At 45.6% G+C, this 24,885-nt stretch overlaps 1 protein-coding gene across 1 annotated transcript; it reads left to right on the forward strand.

Annotated features, from left to right (window-relative positions):
• Positions 1–659: 659 nt before the first annotated feature.
• nbr1b (NBR1 autophagy cargo receptor b) lies at positions 660–23,990 on the forward strand. Its single transcript, XM_042001132.1, has 23 exons — positions 660–823; positions 2,463–2,525; positions 3,237–3,255; positions 3,339–3,361; positions 3,612–3,800; positions 5,975–6,052; positions 8,061–8,311; positions 10,033–10,158; positions 11,412–11,618; positions 11,730–11,889; positions 12,246–12,329; positions 12,414–12,599; positions 12,677–12,793; positions 14,340–14,415; positions 16,258–16,368; positions 16,750–16,914; positions 17,184–17,408; positions 18,067–18,235; positions 18,305–18,532; positions 19,637–19,713; positions 19,964–20,042; positions 20,777–20,870; positions 21,463–23,990. The coding sequence occupies exons 1-23, from the start codon at positions 704–706 to the stop codon at positions 21,634–21,636; spliced, it is 3,021 nt and encodes a 1,006-aa protein (XP_041857066.1). The 5' UTR covers positions 660–703; the 3' UTR covers positions 21,637–23,990.
• The last annotated feature ends 895 nt before the right edge of the window (positions 23,991–24,885 follow it).

Consider the following 24,885-nt stretch of genomic DNA (forward strand, 5'->3'; position numbering starts at 1 on the left):
AGCTGTGGTGGTCTGTATTCCCAGTATACCTCAGGTTGGATACTGATGTATCTCATCATCTGCTAAAAGAATCTTCCCTCAGGGTTAACAATGACCCTGACCAAGCTGAATGTTGTAACCATTGACTACTCCTTTCCTTCAACCTGCAGCTACGTTGCTAACTAGTTAATTGCCAGAACACAGTCAGAACAAAGCTAGAACAGAAGCAAAGCAGAGCCGAGGCAGAGCCGAAACAGAGCCAAAGTACAGCCGGAACAAAGCCAGAACAGAGTGTATGTATTCCACATGACAAAAATCACAGCTTAAAGGAAAATCTACCCTACAACTCATCCTGAAAAGAAAGAAAAAGAAGAGGAGGAGGAGAAAGATAAATAAGAGGAAGAGAAAGAATATTTTATATATATATATGTGTGTGTGTGCAGATGGAAATTAGCTACAACTAGTGCTGCTGAACATAAACTAAATAACAAACAATAATAAACTAAACAAACAAAGCTATCATTTTCTTTAAAACACAATTTTTGAAAATGCAAATACAAATCTGTTTTTGAACGACCCCCCTCCCTCCCTCCTCAGGGCTGTAGTTCCTGTTTACATCCATAGGGGGCGGTACTGCAGCTAAACTCCGCAGGATGATGACGAGAATCAGAAGAAGAAGAAGTAGAAGAAGAAACGGCGTCTGTCATTTTTAATATGCGTTAAAATGCAGACAGGCGACGGCATGGATTTCCACATCAATCTGAAGGTGAATTTTAGGGGAAATTGTAAGAATTTCCTCCTCTCGGGATCGGAGACCAAGAGCTGGGAGTCGATGGAGGCCATGGTAAGTCGGACAATCCGCTCACGGTTCGGTTCGGCCCGCTGGCTTCTGATGGGTTGATGAATAACTGGAGATATTCAGACGTGTCGACAGAAAACTGTTTCTAGATCTGGTCTAGATTTATTCATAGACTGGGTCATTCAGCTCGTCCTTCAGTCATTTAATCATGGGCGTCATTTTTCTGAGGACAGGCGACATTCGGCTCGGTTCTGTGGAGTCTTAGTGGCTCATTTTCCATATTTATATGATTAGCATCTAAAATGAACGTACAGATATTGCCTGCAGTCCAGCTGTGAAAGGAAAGACTTCTGTTTCAGGTGTAAACACTGTAAATGGACCGAGGGTTGTATGGACCTCTTCAGTTTTCGGTCCAGTGGACACGCAGAGACCAGAAACAGCTTCTTTTCATTGATGTGTTTTTAATTTAGTGATAAAAGTTATTTATATTTTCTTATTTCCTGTTCTTTCCAACAGAATAATTCTAATATCGCCTTTTCTGTGGTGGGCGTGGCTTAGGTTCCTTCTTGGCCCTGATTGGACCGCTGCTCTGTTTTGTTGTTCTACAGAGGAAGTGAAGACACTTCATCTTTGTGTTTTAGTTTCGTTCATCTGAGCCTCTGATATGAACCCAGATCACATAACACATGTTTTTCTTCTTAAAGCCGGAGTGAAGGGGACTCTGGGCCTTATCAGATGATCTCCTCTAGCTCTGGAAGATAAATAAATGACAACCTGAACTATTTAATGTGTTCATCAGCTCATCCTGTGTTACTTCTCCAGACTCTGGTGTGGACACAGTAAGTCATCCAGGGGCCTGTTTGACATTAGTAGGATGAAACTATTCAGGTTAAGAGAAGCCTTGTCAAGCCGGGCTGAGGAGGAGCGTATAAATCAATCCAGGAATCGGTAATCCTACCCAGACATGTTCACAGCTGCCTTCAGAAGACCAGGAGGTCAATCACAGATTAACTGATGCAGACCTGGAAAAGCTTAGGCTCCTTACTTCACTTCAAGTGATGGAGGCTGATGAAGAATTACAGCCAGGTTTGGCAGATGATAGCTGACTGAATGAATGTGTAAGAACAGAAAAATAGGTTATACATTTATTTTGTCTCATGCAATGAGCTACTTTTATTTGCTCAGAATAAGGCTGAGCTGGAAGTTTACATCCTCCCAAGGAAAATGAATCAATGTTAAAACATTTCTAGCGCTCATGAACAACGTTTGTACAAATGTTTTGCTGGCAGCTGTAGGATGTTGTTATTAATGTTCACACAAAGCAAATATGAATTGCCAAGAGTCCAAATAAAATACCAGCGTTTTTACAGTCTGGTAAGTTGTCTGATAAACTGATCAAAATGAACAAATTACTACAAAAAGACTCCCGTCTCTGTGAGTGTCATGGCTGGGGACTTGGGGTGTCCGAGGACCTTGGGTCTCAGGGGACCTCCGGTCTCCAAGTTTTCTGTGGGTACCTTTGAAAAGCCTGTTGTTAAAGCTGAAGGTGAAAGGCATTATGGGAGTCTGAATGGGGTGGGATTGTTTCTCAGCTGCTTTATGAGGCATTTTAATGTGCAACAAGGCTCAGATCTGTTCATGAGCAAACACCCCCCAATCACAGCCTGCCTCGCTTTCTCTGCAGGTGAAACGGTCCTTCGGCCTCTGCAGCCTTCAGCTCACCTACTTTGATGAGGAGAATGAGGAGGTAAGGCAACCATCTTCTGCTCATTTCAATCTTCACCAGGTATTCTGAGGTCAGAATTAGAAGATAGAAGACTGGAAACAACGATGGATTAAAGGCAGTGAAATAGCCTAATTTTCCATTAGCTGAATGTAAAACGTGCATAGAAGTGGGGGGGGGGGGCGTTAACAAAAGAAGCTAGCAGCCGGACCGAATGGGTTCTCCTCTGTCCGAACATTGTAAGGAGCTGAGCCTCTTCTGGATGAGGCCTGTTTATGCTGCGTCCTGAGTCCCACCTGAAATGATTTACCACAATAAATTAAGTTAATCTTCCTGACTACCAGGTCTGCATGTAGATGGAGGGATGGGTGGGTGGCGGGATGGGTGGATGTCCATCAACCAGGAAGCAGTGCTTCCTGCAGCATAAAAGAGATGAAATAGAAAATGAATCTTTATAAAAGCTGTTTCTTTACCACCTTTGATGTGATGTAACCAGAACAGTGTTTTCTATTCCAGGATTGGGCTAAACTCATTTGAATATATACATATGTGGTCGTTGTTCTCAAATCTTAATTTAAATTTAGTCCCAATAAAAAGTGGAAAAGGACGTTAATCTGTAATGTTTTAAAACAGTTTTTGGGACTTTTCTGTTCTGTAATGGCCTGAAAGTGAGGGAAGTTGCAGCTTTGAAATAACTTTATGTATTTAATCAGTTTGTCCCTTTTTGTCCTGCAGGTGTCCATAAACAGCCAAGGTGAGTCTGTCATGTGTAGTTATTATACGTATCACTGTCAACACCACCCTGTTAAATACGCCTGCTCTGTGTTGTCGTTGCAGCTGAGTATGAGGAGGCGTTGAAGGTAAGATCCTTAAACATTCAGTCACAGTTCTTCTGTGTGTTTTAGTTCAGATTTCCCTCCGTGTTGCCCACGATTCATCCAGTCTCCTCTAACAGCTGGGCTGTACCTGCTGTTAGCGATGCGTCCATGAACGCATCGTGGCTGCTGGTATATCCCGGCCCTCACCTTCTGTCAGTTGTCAGGAAGGAGACGTAAACGTCCTCCCTGACAACTCGGATGACGTGTTTCCAACCCTCTCTGGTGTGTCCAGAGTGCAGCGAGGCAGGGCAACCGACTGCACATGAATGTGTGTGAGACCCGAGGACAGCCGTTGCGGGTCTCAGCCACCAAGACCAGCGTAACTGAACCCAAGAGGGGTTTCAGACCCCCACAGCACTGTCCCACTCTGGCTCAGGTGGTCAGCCGCAAGGTCCAGGCTGCAGTACCGGAGCAGACCATGGTAAGATCCCAGGATTTCATACTAGAGAACATGCAGCTACTGATATCATAAGCTCAGGTGTTGTAATGAGGCTGCAGTCCAGGGGCCTTATTTATAATATTGTACATAGCAAAGCGAACTACAGGCGGCGTCTGTGGCACAAAAAGGAAACGCTGCACTTCTACTTTCTGATTTACTAAAGCACACGCACGTCCTCCACCTGTTTCCGTTTCTAGATCAGAATTAACTTTAAAGCGGGCGCACGTGAGGGAACGCCTTGCCCCGCCCACATGGTGGCTATAAATGGTGGACGCCTGTAATACATATTCATCACATTGTTTTCATGATGGCTCGGGAGGGAAAAAGAGAGAAGAAGTGGATTTTTTCAGGTTGTGAGACAGAGATCCTGATGGACCACGTTGGAAAAGGTAAAAATGTTTAACTGGTGGACACGGCGTGGACGTTACTGGTGTCAGAAAGAATAGTGGCAGCAGGTGGAGATGCTGTCATCACAGGGAAGGGAAGAAACGCCGACATGTAGCTGAATATCTCAGTCGGTAGAACATCCGTCTGTCATGCAGGAGATCGAAGTTCGAATCCCAGACAGGAGAAAAGCGTCTTCTAAATAACAGTAATGATGGTGGTAATTTGTTTTAATTTATAAAATAAATATGTACAGAGGTTGGTAGCAGATTATTTAGTGTTAAATAACACACTGCTGAAAAAATAAAGGGAACACTTGAAGAACACAATGTAAATCCAAGTCAGTCACGCTTGTGTGAAATCAAACTGTCCACTTAGGAGAAACACTGATCAGTTCCACATGTTGTGTAACAGGTGGAAATTATCAGCAGTTAGCAAATCACCCCCAATAAAGGAGGTTCTGCAGGTGGAGACCACAGACCACGTCTCAGTGGAAGGTGCAGTCATCTGCATAGAAACTTTTAACTTATCTAGCTTTTAATCATTTTAATTAAGTCTATGATTTCACTTTTGCTATCTGTTGCTGCCTTTTACTACTTTGTAATGCTGTCTTTGCACCATCTGTAAAGCTTTTAATGTTTCATGTAAAGCACTTTGAATTATCTTGTACATGAAATGTGCTAAACAAATAAATTTGCTTTGCCTGGCCTTGTGCAGGTTAAAGAGTTTTGCACAAAATCATAGCATCTTACCCAAACTCCAACTCTGCTTTCTGGCTGATGTTTTGGTGACTTTTGAATGCTGGTGGTGCTTTCACTCTAGTGGTAGCATGAGACGGAGTCTACAACCCACACAAGTGGCTCAGGTAGTGCAGCTCATCCAGGATGGCTCATCAATGCGAGCTGTGGCAAGAAGGTTTGCTGTGTCTGTCAGTGTAGTGTCCAGAGCATGGAGGCGCTACCAGGAGACAGGCCAGTACATCAGGAGACGTGGAGGAGGCCGTAGGAGGTGCTCCAGCTGGGATCGGAGAGACTTGCAGCAGCCGTGTCCTCAGAGGAAGTCCTGCAGGTGCAGACCACGATCGCTGCTATTAACAAGGTGGCCAAGGAGTCGGCGACGGTCTTGACAGAAATTGGGACAACAATTATAAAAGCATTGTTTAAGAATAAGTAAATAAAGGTCTGTCCCACTCTGCTGGATCTCAGAATAAATGACCCAAGTTTACTTTTTGCATTTTCTTTTACTGACTGGTAAATGTTGGCAGCAGACTCTCCACCTCATCATCTCCTTCATTTTATTCTGGACCGGTGGTGTCACTGTTTCCCGTTTTCACAGATTCTGTGCGTACGCCTGGGTCAGAGTTTGTGTGGAGGTAGGAACATTTTCCCGGCAAGTTTGGTTTTTATAAACCCCTAAAGCTGGCTATATTTGGTGCACGCCGGTTTTTGTTCCTACGCCAGCTTTATAAATGAGACCTCAGGTCTGCACCTGAGCCGCCTCTGCAGAAAAGCAGGGCCTCAGCCCTCCATGTAACACCTGAGCTTCTTCTACAACCTCAGCTCCAATAAAACCCTGCTCTCTCATCGGGTCGTTTTAATCCCAGTAGAAGATAAAAAAAAAACATGTCAGATGATGAAACTGAGACTGTTTCTTGGAAAATATGAGCTGATTGTGAATCAGTGTTCCAACTTTTTGGAGTTGGTTGTACACTGACATGAATGTAATGTATAACTATACCTTTTTACTGATTAATATGAATTTCTTCTGTTTAGTTTAATCTGAAAGAGGTAAAAGGGACTAAAGAAGAGGACAAAACTCCCCCAGCCTGGTTCACCTCTTACATGGAGAAGGTAAGGCCCTGATGCTCACCTCGTCACTCTGTTCCAGGTCATTGTGTCTGAAAATATAAAATGTTCGTGGATTCCCTGTCTGTCCAATGTTCGAAACCTCCTGTTTGCTGTGAAGACTTTTGGATTATTTTATAAAAAGTTGGTGTGCTATAAATGTTGGCTGTTAGATGAGGCTGGATGTCGCTCGGGAGGAAGAGCAGTCGTCCACCAACTGTAAAGTCAATGGATCAATTCCAGGTTTTCCCCGACTCCATGTCAAAGTGTCCTTGGGCAAGATGCTGAACCCCACATTCCCTCCAGATGTGCCTATCAGGGTGTGTTTGTGTGTGTGAATGTGGCATGTAGTGTAAAGCACTTTGAATCCACATGACTGGAAAAGAGCTGTATAAGTACAGTCCACTTACCGTTCAAAAAGACACCGTGTTTCTGCAGCTACACTCACCCTCCTCTTCATCAGCTCCACCTGTTCTACTTTCTGTTAACAGGAATATCCAACCAGCCAATCACACGGCAGCATGTAGTCATGTAGACGTGGTGAAGACGACCTGCTGGAGCTCAAGCTGAGCATCAGAATGATGAAGAAAGAGGATTTAAGAGGCTTTGAATGTGGCATGGTTGCTGGTCTGAGTATTTACTGGGATTTCCACCCACAACCATCTCCAGGGTTTCCAGAGATGGTCTGAAGAAGAGAAAATATCCAGAGCAGCAGTTGTCTGGACCAGGATGCAGCAGAAGACACACCGGGTTCCTCCTGCCAGCTAAGAACAGGAAACTGAGGCTACAATTCACACACACTCACCAACACTGGACAATAGAAGATGGAGAAACGTTGCTGGTCTGATGAGTCTCCATTTCAGCTCCACATTCAGATGCTCGGCTCAGAATCTGCTGGAAACATCATGAAAACATGGCTCCATCCTGCCTTGGATCAACGCTTCAGGCTGCTGCTGGTGTAATGGTGGGGGGAGATTTTCTTGGTCCACTTTGGGCCCCTTAGTACCAACGTGGCCTGGTTTAACCAGCACAGCCTACCTGAGTATTGTTGCTGACCATGTCCATCCCTTTATGACCACAGTGGAGCATCTTCTGATGCTACTTCCAGCAGGATAATGCACCATGTTACAAAGCTCAGATCATCTCCACCTGCTTTCTAGAACATGACGATGAGTTCACTGGACTCCAACGGCCTCCACAGCCACCAGATCTCAGTCCAGTAGAGCAGCTTTGGGATGTGGTGGAACGGGAGATTCTCATCATGGATGCAGCCGACAAACCTGCAGCAACTGTGTGATGCTGTCATGTTAATATGGAGAAAACCTCTGAGGAAGGTTTCCACCACCTGCTTCATCTATCACACCAGGATTAAAAAGGTCTGACCCGGTACTAGAAGGTGGACCCGATGAAGAGGACGACCCGGTACTAGAAGGTGGTCCTGATGAAGAGGATGACCCGGTACTAGAAGGTGGTCCTGATGAAGAGGACGACCCGGTACTAGAAGGTGGTCCTGATGAAGAGGATGACCCGGTACTAGAAGGTGGTCCTGATGAAGAGGACGACCCGGTACTAGAAGGCGGTCCTGATGAAGAAGACGACCCGGTACTAGAAGGGCGGTCCTGATGAAGAGGACGACCCGGTACTAGAAGGCGGTCCTGATGAAGAGGAAGGCGGACCTGGTGAAGAGGTGGATGAGTATGTTTCGGGGGGGAAACAGCAATACGTGAAGAAAATCAGAGACGCACATTAAAATATTTCCTCCATCCTCACTGAAGAAACCGGAGGACAGAGGCTGTTTCACTCAGAAAGACCAGACCAGGTTGATTCTGATACACAGAGAGGTGTTTTACTTCCTGCCATGAAGCTCGTTTCTGGTTCTGATGTCTGGCAGCAGCTTCAGTTCCACCCATCTTCAGTCCTGGATCCTGAGAACATCACCGTCCAGGTGTCCATGAAGACCTGGATACGGAGTATTCAGGTGCAGTTGCTGACTGTCTACTCTTCATCTCCTCAGTTTAAGGACCAGGTGGTCCGTGAGGCAGTGGAGAAGATATGCCGGGAGTTCTCCGGGCAGTGCTGCATCCACAAACCACTGGGAGGAGGAGGAGGAGGTGGAGGAGCAGGCAGAGTGGAGGCAATAAGGGGGGCAGAGACCCAGCAGGCTTCTGAGATGTCTTCCTCCACCCTGCCTGGAGCTCCGACCTCCTCTACGCCTCCCTGCTCCTCCTGCAGGGGGCAGACCACCGGAGGAGGCTACCAGTGCAGGTACCAGCACATTAAAATAAGAAAACGTGTTCTTCCTGAAGAACATCTGCAGATGATGTTTGATCAGATTTATGGTTTGGATCATTGATCGCTGATGTCGACAGCTAACTAACTGTATGTAGACATGACGGTTTCTACATACAGCTAACTGGCTAACTATATGTAGACATGACGGTTTCTACATACAGCTAACTAACTGTATGTAAACATGACGGTTTCTACATACAGCTAACTGGCTAACTGTATGTAGACATGACGGTTTCTACGTACAGCTAACTGGCTAACTGTATGTAAACATGACGGTTTCTACATACAGCTAACTAACTGTATGTAAACATGACGGTTTCTACATACAGCTAACTGACTAACTGTATGTAAACATGACGGTTTCTACATACAGCTAACTGGCTAACTGCATGTAAACATGACGGTTTCTACATACAGCTAACTGGCTAACTGTATATAGACATGACTGTTTCTACGTACAGCTAACTGGCTAACTGTATGTAGACATGACGGTTTCTACGTACAGCTAACTGGCTAACTGCATGTAGACATGACGGTTTCTACGTACAGCTAACTGGCTAACTGTAAGTAGACATGACGGTTTCTACATACAGCTAACGGGCTAACTGTATGTAGACATGACGGTTTCTACATACAGCTAACTGGCTAACTGTATGTAGGCATGACGGTTTCTACATACAGCTAACTGACTAACTGCATGTAAACATGACGGTTTCTACATACAGCTAACTGGCTAACTGCATGTAAACATGACGGTTTCTACATACAGCTAACTGGCTAACTGCATATAGACATGATGGTTTCTACGTACAGCTAACTGGCTAACTGTATGTAGACATGACGGTTTCTACGTACAGCTAACTGGCTAACTGTATGTAGACATGACTGTTTCTACGTACAGCTAACTGGCTAACTGTATGTAGACATGACGGTTTCTACATACAGCTAACTGGCTAACTGTATGTAGACATGACGGTTTCTACATACAGCTAACTGGCTAACTGTAAGTAGACATGACGGTTTCTACATACAGCTAACGGGCTAACTGTATGTAGACATGACGGTTTCTACATACAGCTAACTGGCTAACTGTATGTAGACATGACGGTTTCTACATACAGCTAACTGGCTAACTGTATGTAGACATGACGGTTTCTACATACAGCTAACTGGCTAACTGTAGACATGACGGTTTCTACATACAGCTAACTGGCTAACTGTATGTAGACATGATGGTTTCTACATACAGCTAACTGGCTAACTGTATGTAGACATGACGGTTTCTACATACAGCTAACTAACTGTATGTAAACATGACGGTTTCTACATACAGCTAACTGGCTAACTGCATGTAAACATGACGGTTTCTACATACAGCTAACTGGCTAACTGCATGTAAACATGACGGTTTCTACATACAGCTAACTGGCTAACTGTATGTAGACATGACAGTTTCTACATACAGCTAACTGTATGTAGACATGACGGTTTCTACATACAGCTAACTGACTAACTGTATGTAGACATGACGGTTTCTACATACAGCTAACTGGCTAACTGTATGTAGACATGACGGTTTCTACATACAGCTAACTGGCTAACTGTATGTAGACATGACGGTTTCTACATGTTTAACAGTTATTATGGCTTCTATCTGATATCTGTGTCCCCCTCCGTCCTCTGTCCACCACCAGCGTCTGTACTTCCTGTACTCTGTGTGAGCCGTGTAGCTTCTCTCATGATCCCAGCCACAACCTGGTGAGGGCGAGGACTCCGCTGTCCATCCCGGAGCATGGATCCCCGGCTCCAGACCACAGCAGGTTCACTTGTATCTTCCTGTTTAATAAAAATTTCATTGTTGTAGATGCACGTGCAGATTTCTCCGTGTTTCTAGTGATATGTGTGATAATTGTAGAAATACAAAGAGGATTTTTATGTCTTTGTGAAGAACTGAACTTCTTCCCTTTTCCAGCAGCAAATATCAACTTTTTTTTTTCACACCCCTCCCCCGGTGGCGAGGACTTTTACAAAGAGCCCAACACGTAAACAGGAAGAAGAAAAGGGGAAAGACAGCCCAACACATTTGAATTCCATTTAAATAATGTGTAAAGAATGAGTGAACATCATCTGTTGCTTCTCTGTCTGCATATTAAGCACAAAGTTGACAAGATCGATAAGCAGAACAGACTAGTTGTGTTCTTAGGATCCTAAATCAGCCTGAGTGGAGCGGGTTCATGGGGGTGAGGGTGCGGTGGGATCATGGGGAGGGAAGCTTGTTACAAACCCTGCAAGACTTTTTTTTTCTTCTTGAGGCCTCAAGAAAGTAGAAAATGAATACAACACATTATATAAAGACATGACCACCGCTGCATGCACAACCCGCCCTGCCACGGACCAAGTTTCTCATGGAGGATGAATTAACCGATCAAAACAAACGCTTTTCTGTCAGCCTCGACAACAAGAGCAAAGTTCTCGCTTCTCGCAGAGTCTGTAAGCTTTAGACTTTATCCTGACAAGTGTGCCTGATGTTTCCAGACGCCCTGTAATCTGGCACAAATGTTCTTCTACGTCTCTGATGGCACCTAAAGAAGTCCCTCTATTAATTCTACTGAAGCTGGAGAAAATCCAGTTTTATCTGACGGCATCCTGGAGCGGCTCTACTGTAGAGCAACCTGACTTGAATAATAGAAAGTCTACAACAATCAGAGGAAGAGTTCACAGTGCCATCAGAGATGCTCATTCAGAGTTCAGATTCACATTTGACTCTGAGATTATAGACGTCCAGGACATGAGCCTTAGATGTGGATTTGGTCTGGAGTACTGGATCCGTGCCACTGAGTGGGGGAGCTCGGGGAAACCTAGGGGAGTAGGTATGACTGGGGAAAGGGAAAGGTGGACCATCCAAACCGTCTCCTAACTTGAGTCCATGTCTTTAATGTGTTGATGACAATGAGACTGGAAAGTCAGTGAGAGGGCGGGTCAGGCTACAACATACTAGAACCTGGAGGGATAAGGAACACAAGTTCGCCACATATCAGGGTACGGCTTTGTTTCATCTCTCCCTGTTTTCCAGATTCTACAGAAGAGGCGACCGCAGCTTCCGGAAGGCGGAGAAGCAGCGGCTAAAGGCGGAAAAACGCTTGCTGAAGGCCGAGGTCAAAGAGATCAGGAAACAGCTGAGGATGGAGAGGCGAGGCATACAGTGGAGCTCCTCCCACACAGACGGCAGCTCGCCACCCGTGCTCCTGCAGCCTCGAGCCACCCAGCACAGCAGCCCTGAGTAGGTCCCAAAATACTGGAGATAAGTGGAGGATGTCACAGTGATATTCACAGAACTAAACTTTCACAAAGAGGAAACATGAGCATCAGACAGATTGTGTTTCTTGTCCAGGCATCCGAAGTGTCCCTGTCCTCTGGTGGTTCCAGCCATGACGGCTGCTTTTCTGGATGAAAACCTTCCTGATGGAACCCGACTACGTCCTGGAACCAAGTTTATCAAGTACTGGAAGATGAGAAACACTGGATCCGTCGGCTGGAGCTCTGATACCAAGGTAACGATGAGAGAAGTACAGATTCATTAACCTTTAACCCTTCATCTGGTCTCCTGAGGTCTGTCTCCTCCTTCACCAGGAGCGGTGGTGTGTAGCTCTGTGGGGTAAATGTTATGGATATTTTACCCTTTAGCTGATCTACAGAGGTATTCCAGCATTTCTGTCCCGTCCAGGAGGTTTACAATCCAGCCACTAAATGTAGTTTTATTCAGAGACTCTATCTGGTGGTGGAGGAGATAGACCTCGGGGAGAAATCCTACATGAAAATCTTCTGTGTAAAAGTTTTTTTCTGCAGAGCATCTGTAATGAAACTGGAATAAATCTTTTAGAAGTAAAACTGAACTGTCTCCCTGCAGCTGAAGTTCATGTGGGGGAACCTGGGGGTGGGATCTGGGGACCGCTGGAGGGAAGTGTCCGTTCCCTTCCTCCAACCAGGACAGGTAGGTGTCTGTGTTTCTGTCATTGGGGAGGCAACATGAGCGTCCAGGCTCACATGGACCCGGCTGCTTCCTGCTTCTGTCCAGGTGGGCATCGTGAGCGTGGCGCTGTGTGCTCCTGCTGTTGAGGGCTCCTACACCTCCCACTGGCGCCTGGCCCATGCCGGAGAGCAGTTTGGACCCAGGGTGTGGTGCAGCATCGTAGTGGACCCTTTGGCTCCAGCACCCATGTTGGCTGACGGGATACTTGTGTCACCCTGTGTCACACCGCAGGTACGACGGGTGGGTGGGGTTATGGGCTGAAACGTTTCATGCTGGTGTTTTCTGCGATGACTCGTGTGCACCTGCAGGGAAAGAACGCAGCAGTAAAGGAGGGAAAAGCCTGTGCAGCGTCTGGAGAACAGCCTTTAATGTCAGTGGACCAGGAGGAGTTCTACATCCCCTCTGTTGACCTGCTCACTGCCCAGGTAATCCCACCTCACCTGCAGTCAGTCCAGTCCCTAAACCACCAATCCAATAAATAAAGTGATCCATGTCTACACATTGATTCAGTGATCAGTGGTCCAATAGCATCCATCCAAGCAGAAAACATGAATCCAGTTATCATCTGTAAGACATCCTTCAGAAAGAACACGTCAACTTATTTCCTTCTTATTTGTTCTAACAACCAAAACGTCTGATTTCATATCCCCCAATCCTCAAAAACTCAGATCTCTGTGTAAAATAATACCAGGATCCCATCATCATATTTTACTCCCTCAGAAGATCAACAACACATCAGAGGATGAAACGGAGACGTTTCACCATGTGATGAAAATATGAGCTGATAGTGAATCTGAGGGAAAAAGTTGGAACAGGAGCAACAAAAGGCTGGAAAAGTACCTGGTTTGTACCAGGTACTGTTCCAGCCTACCTACCTAGCCTACGTACCATGTAATCACCATGGCATCTTACGCTGTGCTTACCTGCTCAGCAGCAGTTATGTTCTGGATCAGAGATCAATGAACAAAAAAGTTACACCTCCTGACCAATCAGCTGGACGTGGACTGAGCATGTCATTAAAAAAGCCCCAGACAGCATCATGCACTGGACACCTGAAGGCAAAAGCAGGAGGGGAAGGCCCAAATCACCTGGCATTGAACGGTGAAGTACGAGTTGAACCCTGAGTCGCACCCGGGGAACAAAGCTGGCCCAGAATCGTCTGGCATGGCGATCCTGCATTGCTGCCTACCTGCCAACTAGGCAGAAAAACTGACTGCTTTAAAGAACGTTCTGGACTTGTTCCCGAGTCCGTTTAGCTCCGCCAGGACTGATCTGAGATGAGGTTAATAGTGATGCTCACACATGGCAGAACCATGAATTCATGGAACCACGGTGAGGAATTAATCTTCCAACATGCTCTCACACAGCAGCCTCTACAGCCCTGGATGGACAATATAAAGGAAAGGAAGGAACTGAGGAAGAATATCCTAGAATCTCACCAATTTACGCTTTAACAGAGTCATCAGTTTCCTTCCAGCATCACATCTTGACTGTTGCTACGGTAACAGTGCTGCTTCGGGCCTGGACGATTATATTTCTGAAGAATAATTGTCTTCTTCTCCATGGTGAAGTAGCAGCTCTGCAGGGTTTCTCCACGTCTGATTGGTCAGACGCTGTAAACTCTGCCCCTTTTATGGTTGCGCTGATCCAGATGGAAAACCCTGGGTTGGATTACCGAGTTGATACCCAGCTTCGTAGTACTGCTGATCAGGATCTGAATGTCTGGGTAAGCCAGGTAACGGAGAGTATCCGGGTTAGTCCAGCTTCCTGGCTCCAGACTCACTCTGGAGGAATTGTGGCAGGTTTTATGTTGTTGATGTAAAATGAGGGAAAGCTGTAAAGTCTTTGCTAGTTTTCTTCACCTCTGTAGGACTGTGGACGGCTGCACGTTGGAGGTCAAACATCTACAAGGAGAATATCTCACATATTTACCCTAAAACGGTTGAAAGGCTCTTGTTTGTTTTTCTTCAGGATCTTTTGTCTTTCGAGCTGCTGGACATCAACATCGTCCAAGAGTTGGAGTGTGTCCCAAACAACACCCCCGCTGGTAAGAGGACTTCTGAAACCTTAACTGAATGGGAGTCCTGGCTCTGCCAGCTGAGAGGAGGTGAGGTCTACAGAGATCCTCAGCAGCACCGAGTTCAAACGGCTGTTTCCTTATTGGTCCTCGCTGCTCTCAAACGGACAAAGCCACCTCCCACCAGAAAGCAGCCAGCCCTCAGCGGCTTGCCTCAGTGGGCTGGTCGCGGACCTCTCACACTAACGCCATCTCCTCATGCCTGTGCAGATTTCATACCAACCACCCATGTTTACAAGAGAAAAAGTGTCAGATTAATCTGACTGTTAACTGGAAATAGAGGAGCTCGGTGAAAGCAGGCAGGCTGTACGAAGGTGTGATGTTGGTTTGTGGTGTGTTTATAAAATGAGGAGCAATCTGCCTTTGGACGTCCTTCGAGGATTCACCGTCCACTTCTGTCCACTCATGTCAAACCAGCCAAAAATCAATACGAGTGATGATTTTTGACCCTTCGTAGGATTCTTTCTGTTTTAGTGTTTTATTTAGTTTTTTACATTTCATTCATCCCTAATGTGCAGCACTTTGCTTCTGCTGTGGTTTTATCAAAGTGCTTTATAAGTAAAGTTTATAATGTGAAGTATGACATAAGAATATAATGTAGTTAAGTTTAGGATGTTTATATAATAACAGCTGCAGGGTTGTGTTGTGCATTCTGTGCCAGAACAACATTAAAACACACAACACTTCTTTTCTGTTGGTTGTTCTGTCGCCGCGGTGATCACTTTCAAACTCAACAGTTTCACCTTCAGTCTTACCAGTCCCTCGGTTTTTAAAAGCTGAAGCCACTAAACAGTGTAGACTAATCCCCTGATCTGAGGCAATTTTCTTTATAAGCAAACTACACAGTGCCAGGTTTGTGTGTATAGAAGAACACTGAATACAATAAAAACACCTTTTAAAGCCAACACAGAAACAAAAAACATCATTAATCATTAATGGAAAGCCTGTTACTCTTTCATAGGAAAATCAGTGTTTTCCACCTGGAGCTGAACCCATTAGAGCCCAACGTGACATACATATTACATACAGTTTCTACCACATTTTGCTTCAATTCATGGAATAAACTTTGCTCAAAATCTTCTTTCCCCTAATAGATACCCAGAAGCAGAAAACCACATTATAACATTTTGAATGTATGACATGGTAATAAATGGTAGATACCCCCCAAAATGTAAATTTTTTTGTTACACTTTGTTAAAGGGCCAAATAAGGACCTCTTATTAAAAAAAATGGACTTTTTTTTTTACCATTTTTTCATGGGTCGAGCCTTAATAGGTTAAAATTTAGATTTATGGTAAATGTCCAGGGTTTTTTCTTTTTGTCTTACAGATAAATTCTGCTGCTTCGATTGACAAGTGAGTCAATATTAAGAGCTCAAACAGTTTTTAGCTCATTTCTCTTATTAACTAAAACATAATTAACTAAAAGACAGCTAATATACAAGCTCTTATAGATATTTAGTTTTAATCACGACACTCAAGTCATGTAATGCCGTAATATTAACATCAAATAACAGCCTTTTCATGCAAGTGTGGAAGGATGCTCTTGTTTCTTTATCACAAAGATATGGTATTTTGTCTTCACTACGGATCGCCTCGGCAACAACTCGTCTTCCTGGAGTCCACACAAGTAACAAAACATACAATGTTGTAACAGGAATGTTTCCTGTCATGTCCACTGTGGATAAAAGCAGTGTATTTACAGCATTTTGGAAAAGAAGTTTATGTAAGAGCAAGTTGTTGATAAGTAACTGTAATCCTCTGAAAGAGACCAGCGTTTGGTTAAATTCTCCTTCTTTTTCCCTCCATCCAGATGTGACTCCCTGCATGTCCCCTCTGCCACAAGATGGACACCCGCTGGACACCCGCAGCCCTTCTTTGGGTCTAATCCAGGAAGAGGCTGAAGTCATTAATAGCATCATGGGTAATGGAGTTTCCTTTTCATATGTCTTTGAGGTTGTTAAAGGGTTGGAAACTGAAATAATCCTAAAATACTTAAATGTCTAAATAAATAAAGCTTCACCTGCTCTTATTTATCTAAGATCACAACTTAATTATTCTTCTCTCAAGATACCCATTTTTCCAGATGTACATGTAGGTACATGATGTATGTAGGTACATACATACGTACGAACATACGGTCACGTGTCATTGACCATATACACGTATGCCAGGTGTGTCAGATGAGACCCGGACTGAGTCCTCTAGAGAGACCTGGAAACGGGTTGGGGGGGGTAAATGAATGGGTGCAGTTCCACGGAGGATCAGAGATGTGAAGATGTCTGTCTCTTGATGCCGTCCTCAGATGTCCCCAGTGGAGAAGGATGTGGAGCTGAGGGGGACGGGGTCCCAGCTCAGGAGAAGGGGGAGCATGACGTCAGCGGTTGTGATAAAGTGATCCATTCGGTGAACCTGGAGGAGGCCCCGGACCACGGACCCCTGCAGGAGGCCTGTTCAAAGACAAGCAAAGGTCAGTCAGAACCAGTTTGAGGTCTGAAGATGAGTCAGGTCCTACAGGAATCAGGTTCTACCGATGTCAGGTCAGAGAGGAGCAGTGTTCATTTCTGAGGGGACGAGCTGGGATTCGAACCCCTGACCCAGGACGTCCCAGCCGCTGTTCATCTGCTCAGCTCTCTTTAACTGTTTGTTAGTCTTCCTCTGATGAAGCCTGGTAGCACCTAGAAAGCAGATCAGCAATGTAGTGATGAAGATGACAGTCATCCTCCTCTTTGCTTTCAGGAATGTGTCCGGCTGCTTCTGGGGGCTCTGCCTCCTCCTGCTCCCCCGACAGCAGCCCACTAAATCCAGCAGCTCCCCTCCAGCCTTGTCTCCCCACCCCACTGAAAGGCTCCCTGCCGGCCCCCCTGTCGGTGGCCCTAACCCCTGTGGCGGGCCCCAGCTCAGCACCGGCCCCTCTCCATTCTCTCCCCGGAGCCTCCACGCTGACGGAGCACACAGCCACAGGTGATGGAGCTGACTTTTTAGAGTTGGTCTGAGATCAGGACTAGAACATACCCATGTTAGAGGAAGCTGAGTTTACATCCCCAAACCCCAAAATAGTCAAGCAGAATCCCATCAGCTCGTATTTTATTCCCAGTAGAAGATCAGCATCGCATCAGTGACGTTTCACCATGTGATGAAAATATGAGCTGATAGAGAATCTGAGGGAAAAATTTGGAACAGGAGCAACAAAAGGCTGGAAAAGTACCTGGTACAAACCAGAAACACCTGGAGGAGCATTGGACAACTAACCAGGTTACCTGGTAACAGGTCAGTAACATGACTGGTATAAAAGGAGCATTTCAGAGTCTTTGGGTCTTCAGCTTGGAGAACACAGTTGTTAATAAGTTGTAAGATTTAAGTTGTTTGATTCATTATTTTTTAAATAGCAGGAAGAAGGAATTTGAAATCAGTTTGTTAATATTTTCTAATATGGCTTTTAGGAACTTATTCTGTGGACAAAGGAGAACAGGTCACAGCAGTTTGATTGTCCAAGACAACATAGGCCATAGCATCCTGGTTTGGACCTGGTATCTGGTCCAGGATGCCCTTAGTACCCTGCTGCTAATGCTAAGATGCTAACGATGATCTGAAAGAATGTTTGTTTTCTCTACTTCCTCAGGTGAAGCTGATCAGACCTGTAAGAACAACTCTGAGTCCAGAGAGACAGAACCAGAGAAGAAGAGAGAAGGGACGAGAAGCCGCTCCTCTTCCTCATCTTCAGAGGATTACATCATCATCCTACCTGACTGCTTTGACACCAGTCGACCGCTGGGGGAGTCCATGTACAGGTATGATGAGCGCTGATGGTCTGCTCTCTCCTTCAGGGGCCGTAATGCTCTTCTTCTGTTGTCCTGCAGCTCTGCTCTGTCCCAGCCGGGGGACGTTCCTATTAAATCCCCCTCAGACCCAGAGAACCCTGCTTCTGACCAAGTGGGCGGCACCACAGAGGAGGAGCTGGGTCAGCCGGGTGAAGCTCCAGACATGGACACGTCTCCCAGTGACATGCTCTGCACATCTCAGACGCTGGATGACGAACCTCTGACGCCTGAGGTGGTGGCTCCACCCACCACCGCCATCACACCAAGGTCAGGAGTGACCTCCATTCAGTACCAGTCTCTTTTCAGGACCGGACTCTTTTCAGGACCGACTCTGTTCAGGACCGACTCTGTTCAGGACTGGGCTCTGTTCAGGACCGGACTCTGTTCAGGACTGGGCTCTGTTCAGGACTGGGCTCTGTTCAGGACCGGACTCTGATCAGGACCGACTCTGATCAGGACCGACTCTGTTTAGGACCGGGCTCTGTTCAGGACCGGACTCTGTTCAGGACCGACTCTGTTCAGGACTGGGCTCTGTTCAGGACCGGACTCTGATCAGGACCGACTCTGTTCAGGACCGGATTCTGTTCAGGACCGACTCTGATCAGGACCGACTCTGTTCAGGACCGACTCTGTTCAGGACCGACTCTGTTCAGGACTGGACTCTTTTCAGGACCGGATTCTGTTCAGGACCGACTCTGTTCAGGACTGGACTCTTTTCAGGACTGGACTCTGATCAGGACTGACTCGGTTCAGGACTGGACTCTGATCAGGACCGACTCTGATCAGGACCGACTCTGTTCAGGACCGACTCTGTTCAGGACTGGACTCTTTTCAGGACTGGACTCTGATCAGGACTGACTCGGTTCAGGACTGGACTCTTTTCAGGACCGACTCTGATCAGGACCGACTCTGTTCAGGACCGACTCTGTTCAGGACTGGACTCTTTTCAGGACTGGACTCTGATCAGGACTGACTCGGTTCAGGACTGGACTCTGATCAGGACTGACTCTGATCAGGACTGACTCGGTTCAGGACTGGACTCTGATCAGGACTGACTCTGATCAGGACTGGACTCTGATCAGGACTGGACTCTGATCAGGACTGGACTCTGATCAGGATTCTACCAACTCTGAGACCAGGAACAGAAAAACTTCTGCATAATAACAGAACTGGTTACTGACCTTCGGATGGCAAACTCATGACTTAGATTTAGTAAATAAAAGTAAAACCACAATGAAATAAATCAGAATCTCCATCATATTTTATTCCCAGTAGAAACAACACATCAGAAACATTTTTCCATGTGATGACGAGCTGTAAATGAATCTAACCTAAAACTGCTGGAAATAACCAAAGATGATGTCTGTTCAGACCAGAGAGCCGCGGGAAACCCGATGCTGAAGCTTCCAGTGCTGCAGAGGACGCAGAGCTTCACCAGACGGATGAAGGTGAAGCTTCCCGTGCTGCAGAGGACGCAGAGCTTCACCAGACGGATGAAGGTGAAGCTTCCCGTGCTGCAGAGGACGCAGAGCTTCACCAGACGGATGAAGGTGAAGCTTCCCGTGCTGCAGAGGACGCAGAGCTTCACCAGACGGATGAAGGTGAGCACGTTTCTCTCACTGGCACCACTTCTCTTTTAAGTTTGTTTAGTGGGACATATGGGACCAGATGACACTTTGTCTTTGTACTGACCCGCAGCCTCTGGCCCTGGACCAGCACAGACAGGTGATACTGAAGCTACTGAGGACATAGAAGATGACAATCCAGATGACCCAAGGTCACACACACATGCACACACACAATGATTTTTAAGATGAAAATTGTGGTTATTATTGTGACACAGGTGAGGAGGGGGCATGTTGTAACGGACTGGCTGACATGTTACATGTTACATGTAACTGTCATGTTGACTAAATCAGCTCAGATACACCTTCTGTTACCGTAGTTTGGACGTTTATGTGTCGTTCAACACAAACCATCTATATTAAAGACATCTGTGCTGACATTGTGGTGGTTGCAATGGGATTTTAATGGTTTCTGATTCTCAACTGATGGTTTTGATGATTTTCATGCCCTACAGCAGTGGTTCCCAATCTGTTTTCCTTGAGGACCCCCTCCATGCATGTACTAAAAAGCCATGTCCACCCGTTCTGAAACCGTGCTGGTTTTCTGCTTTCAAAAATGAGATTCTCACCATAAATACTGTGTTCTGGCTGAGTCCTGTCCCCCGATATAGTCAAAGTTAAATTAACAAAATATAGCCTTACTTTTTTTTTTTTCCTTAAATTAGGGACGATTAATCACAATGGCTCTGAATGTTCAAAGCCTCAGGGGGGTCCCGGACCCTAGGTTGGGAACCACTGCACTAAAGAATTCATGATAGCAATAGGATAGCTGGGACAAGAAGCAGGAATCACAGTAGTCCAGTCTGGAAGGAACAAATCTATGGACTATTTTTTCTGCATCAGTGAGACAGGATGCTCCTCTTTCTGATGTGTTTCCTTCCTCCAGGCATCCGGGCATCACCAGCGGCCTGGTGAAAGGAGCTCTGTCGGTGGCTGCCTCCGCTTACAAAGCCCTGTTCACCGGACAGAGCCCCACTCAGGTTGGAAACTGTTCGAACCTCAGATTTTCCTGTTAGAGAATTTAAAAGCTGTGAGAAACTAAAAATCCTCCCCTGTCATAACCCTGGGAGTTAGCATTCATTGAGCTGCGGCTGGTTAGCATTCAGTAACCAGTAGGGGGAGGGGGAGGGGTGGGGGGGGGGGGGGGTTAGCATATGGTAACCAGCGGTGAGTTAGCATTCATTGAGCTGCGGCTGGTTAGCGTTCAGTAACCAGTAGGGGGAGGGGGGGGGTTAGCATATGGTAACCAGCGGTGAGTTAGCATTCATTGAGCTGCGGCTGGTTAGCGTTCAGTAACCAGTAGGGGGAGGGGGAGGGGGAGGGGTGGGGGGGGGGGGGGGTTAGCATATGGTAACCAGCGGTGAGTTAGCATTCATTGAGCTGCGGCTGGTTAGCGTTCAGTAACCAGTAGGGGGAGGGGGAGGGGTGGGGGGGGGGGGTTAGCATATGGTAACCAGCGGTGAGTTAGCATTCATTGAGCTGTGGCTGGTTAGCGTTCAGTAACCAGTGGCGAGTTAGCACACTGTAATCGTAACTAGTTTCCAGGACTGATCTGGTCTTGTTGACTTGTAGCCTACAGTGGACTTGTCCACCCAGGACACCATGATGGCCGTGCTGGTGGAGATGGGATTTGGGGACCGGCCTCTGAATCAGCGTCTGTTGAAGAAACACAACTACAACCTGCTGGACGTGGTGAATGAGCTCGTCCAGATGACCAACAATGACTGGTACTCCACAAGGTACTGATGGATCAGAGGAAGGAGAACCGGAGAGGAAAGCAGCACATGGTGGAAAGGAAAGAGGGAGAAATTGAAAGAGAGAAATGGATCTTCACTCTTTTCCCTGTTTTATTTTCTGTTTTTCTGTCCGTGTGTCCTCCTGAGTATGATTGATCCTTCACCAGACTCATATTTCCAGTTTTACTGTCGGTGACGGCAGCAGCTTTCTTTCTGAGAGGAAACAGAAGAGAAGCAAAGCCAGTTTTACTTCTGGATGAGTCGGATCTTTACGTGAGGAACTAGCCAGAGACCTCCCTGGTTTTAATGATGGAACTTCACGTGTCTGAGATGTTGAGCACATTATTGTTCTTAAGATTTTAGTTGTTGATACAAGAGGAATCTGCCACAGCTGTTACAGGCGAGCTCAGAGAGCAGCTTCGGATGGTGGAGGACGAAACACTAATCCTGATTTACTGAGAACAGATGAAGATCATGGAGGTGGTTTTATGATCCACCAGGGCCGGGCGATACCTCAAGCTTTTAAATTATAATCAACATAATTTTACATGATAAATAGGATTATTGTTTATCTTGGTAAAAAGTCCAGGTTGCGTTAGATGAGTTGCCCATTTTTCCTTTCCTTGACTATAAGCCAGCGTAAGAGGAGCTGGAGGCTCGGTTAGTTAGAGATAGAAGTGAGAAATGATGCGATACTAAAGCAGCAGTGTATCATGCCGCTGTTCTGCACTGTAGATCAGAATAATGTGCCCGATGGCTATAAAATAGCGATGGGAAGTTTGGCTCTTTTAAAAGATGATGATCTTTTGGCTCAGCTTCCTTAGAAGAGTCGATTCTTAAACTTCCAACCTTCTCTTTATTTAACTCTTTAAAGTATGACCCAATAAATAATGGGCAGAAAATTCTCTTTTATAATGTGAGGACTTTATTTGTCCCTTTAACAAAATGTAAGAAATAAAAAATAAAAATTAAAAAGAGGCACAAATTAAATTAGTTATTGTAGTGCAGAAAGTGTCCACCAGGGGCAGACTGCATAAAACTGAGCAAAGCTTTTACCATAAAGTAATGCAATAGGTATCAGAGACTGGATGCATCAGATATGATGTGCACATGGTAAAGGGTTAGTATTTTAGCATAATTTAGACATTGAGTTTCTATATTAATAAGCACCTTTTTAGAAACATTATTATTTAATATTTTATGAAAACTGAACACAGAACGACAACAAAGGAGACCAAAGTCTTGATGAAAAACATTTCATCCCAGAGGAAAGTGTTCATGAACGACTCAGCTGCTAAAAACAAGGAAGACCCACAACTTGAGTTTTATCGGGTCAGAATGACCAGCTGATGGTGGAGGTGTCTTCATCTTTACTGGTAAATTATCAAGATAGAAGTCATACATAATAAATAAATGGAGATATGGTTTGTGATGCACATCGCCCAGCCCTGTGTGTCGCATCGGCCCAGCTGATGATAACTAGCTGGCTGCAGCATCCTGGTTCAGGTGGAGACAGTCGTCCAGTCTGGGAGACGGGATGGAAGACATTTCCACCCGTTTCCGCTCTGCATTCTTTCTCTCAGCAGCGGAAGTTTCTGAGGAGCGTTTGGCTGAAAGTTGCAGCAGAAGCTCCAGCTAATGTCAGAGCAGGCAGCCAGATGTTTCTAAGTTTAAGGACTTGGATCATTCCTAACATTTTCCAAGGATCCAGTCACCCCATTTGAAACCAGTAAACTCGACTGAAATCCAGGATCAAGCTGGTACATGGTGACTCCATCACACCTGTTTGTCTGTCTGGGTGAGGTCCGCCTTCATGTCTCCAGGTTCTGACGGTCCAGGACCAGAGACGGTGCTCAGGTAGAGGCGGGTTGTGAGGAAGAGGAGGCTGAAGATCTCTGCTGGAATCATGGAAAGATCTGGAGATGTAATGCCATGCTTTATAAATGTCTGAGTGTTAGCTGTTTCGTTGTATTTTGTTCTGTTGTAGTGAGGACACTGGATCTGCACACACACACACACACATTCCCATTACAACCATAAATCCCAGTTTAATCCCTGCTGCTGTTTTCCCAGAAGTCAACGGTGTGGATGCTTGTCTTGTCGTCATCACCACACGTGCACAGAAAACACACTGTCTCTTTTCTGAGCTTTTGTTGTAAACTGAAATTTTTGGACCAATGATGTTTAGTTGTAAGAGATCACTGAAACCTGATCAGGATGAGTCGGGATGCTGAGTAACATCTAAATAAACCAGAATCCCATCATCCACATTTTACTCCCAGCAGCAGATCACCAACACATCAGAGGATGAAACGGAGACGTTTCACCATGTGATGAAAATATGAGCTGATAGTGAATCTGATGCAGAACACGTCTGGAAAAAGTAGTTCCAGGGTGATGTTTAGCACGGTGTAAAAAGTAGTTCCAGGGTGATGTTCAGCATGGTGTAAAAAGTAGTTCCAGGGTGATGTTCAGCATGGTGTAAAAAGTAGTTCCAGGGTGATGTTCAGCACGGTGTAAAAAGTAGTTCCAGGGTGGTGTTCAGCATGGTGTAAAAAGTAGTTCCAGGGTGGTGTTCAGCATGGTGTAAAAAGTAGTTCCAGGGTGATGTTCAGCATGGTGTAAAAAGTAGTTCCAGGGTGATGTTCAGCATGGTGTAAAAAGTAGTTCCAGGGTGGTGTTCAGCACGGTGTAAAAAGTAGTTCCAGGGTGGTGTTCAGCATGGTGTAAAAAGTAGTTCCAGGGTGATGTTCAGCATGGTGTAAAAAGTAGTTCCAGGGTGGTGTTCAGCACGGTGTAAAAAGTAGTTCCAGGGTGGTGTTCAGCAAGGTGTAAAAAGTAGTTCCAGGGTGATGTTCATCGTGGTGTAAAAAGTAGTTCCAGGGTGATGTTCAGCACGGTGTAAAAAGTAGTTCCAGGGTGATGTTCAGCATGGTGTAAAAAGTAGTTCCAGGGTGATGTTCAGCATGGTGTAAAAAGTGGTTCCAGGGTGGTGTAAAAAGTAGTTCCAGGGTGATGTTCAGCAAGGTGTAAAAAGTAGTTCCAGGGTGATGTTCATCGTGGTGTAAAAAGTAGTTCCAGGGTGATGTTCAGCACGGTGTAAAAAGTAGTTCCAGGGTGATGTTCAGCAAGGTGTAAAAAGTAGTTCCAGGGTGATGTTCAGCATGGTGTAAAAAGTAGTTCCAGGGTGATGTTCAGCATGGCGTAAAAAGTAGTTCCAGGGTGATGTTCAGCAGGGTATAAAAAGTAGTTCCAGGGT

This window comes from Melanotaenia boesemani, chromosome 2, assembly GCF_017639745.1.
Source record: "Melanotaenia boesemani isolate fMelBoe1 chromosome 2, fMelBoe1.pri, whole genome shotgun sequence".
Classification (NCBI taxonomy): domain Eukaryota; kingdom Metazoa; phylum Chordata; class Actinopteri; order Atheriniformes; family Melanotaeniidae; genus Melanotaenia; species Melanotaenia boesemani.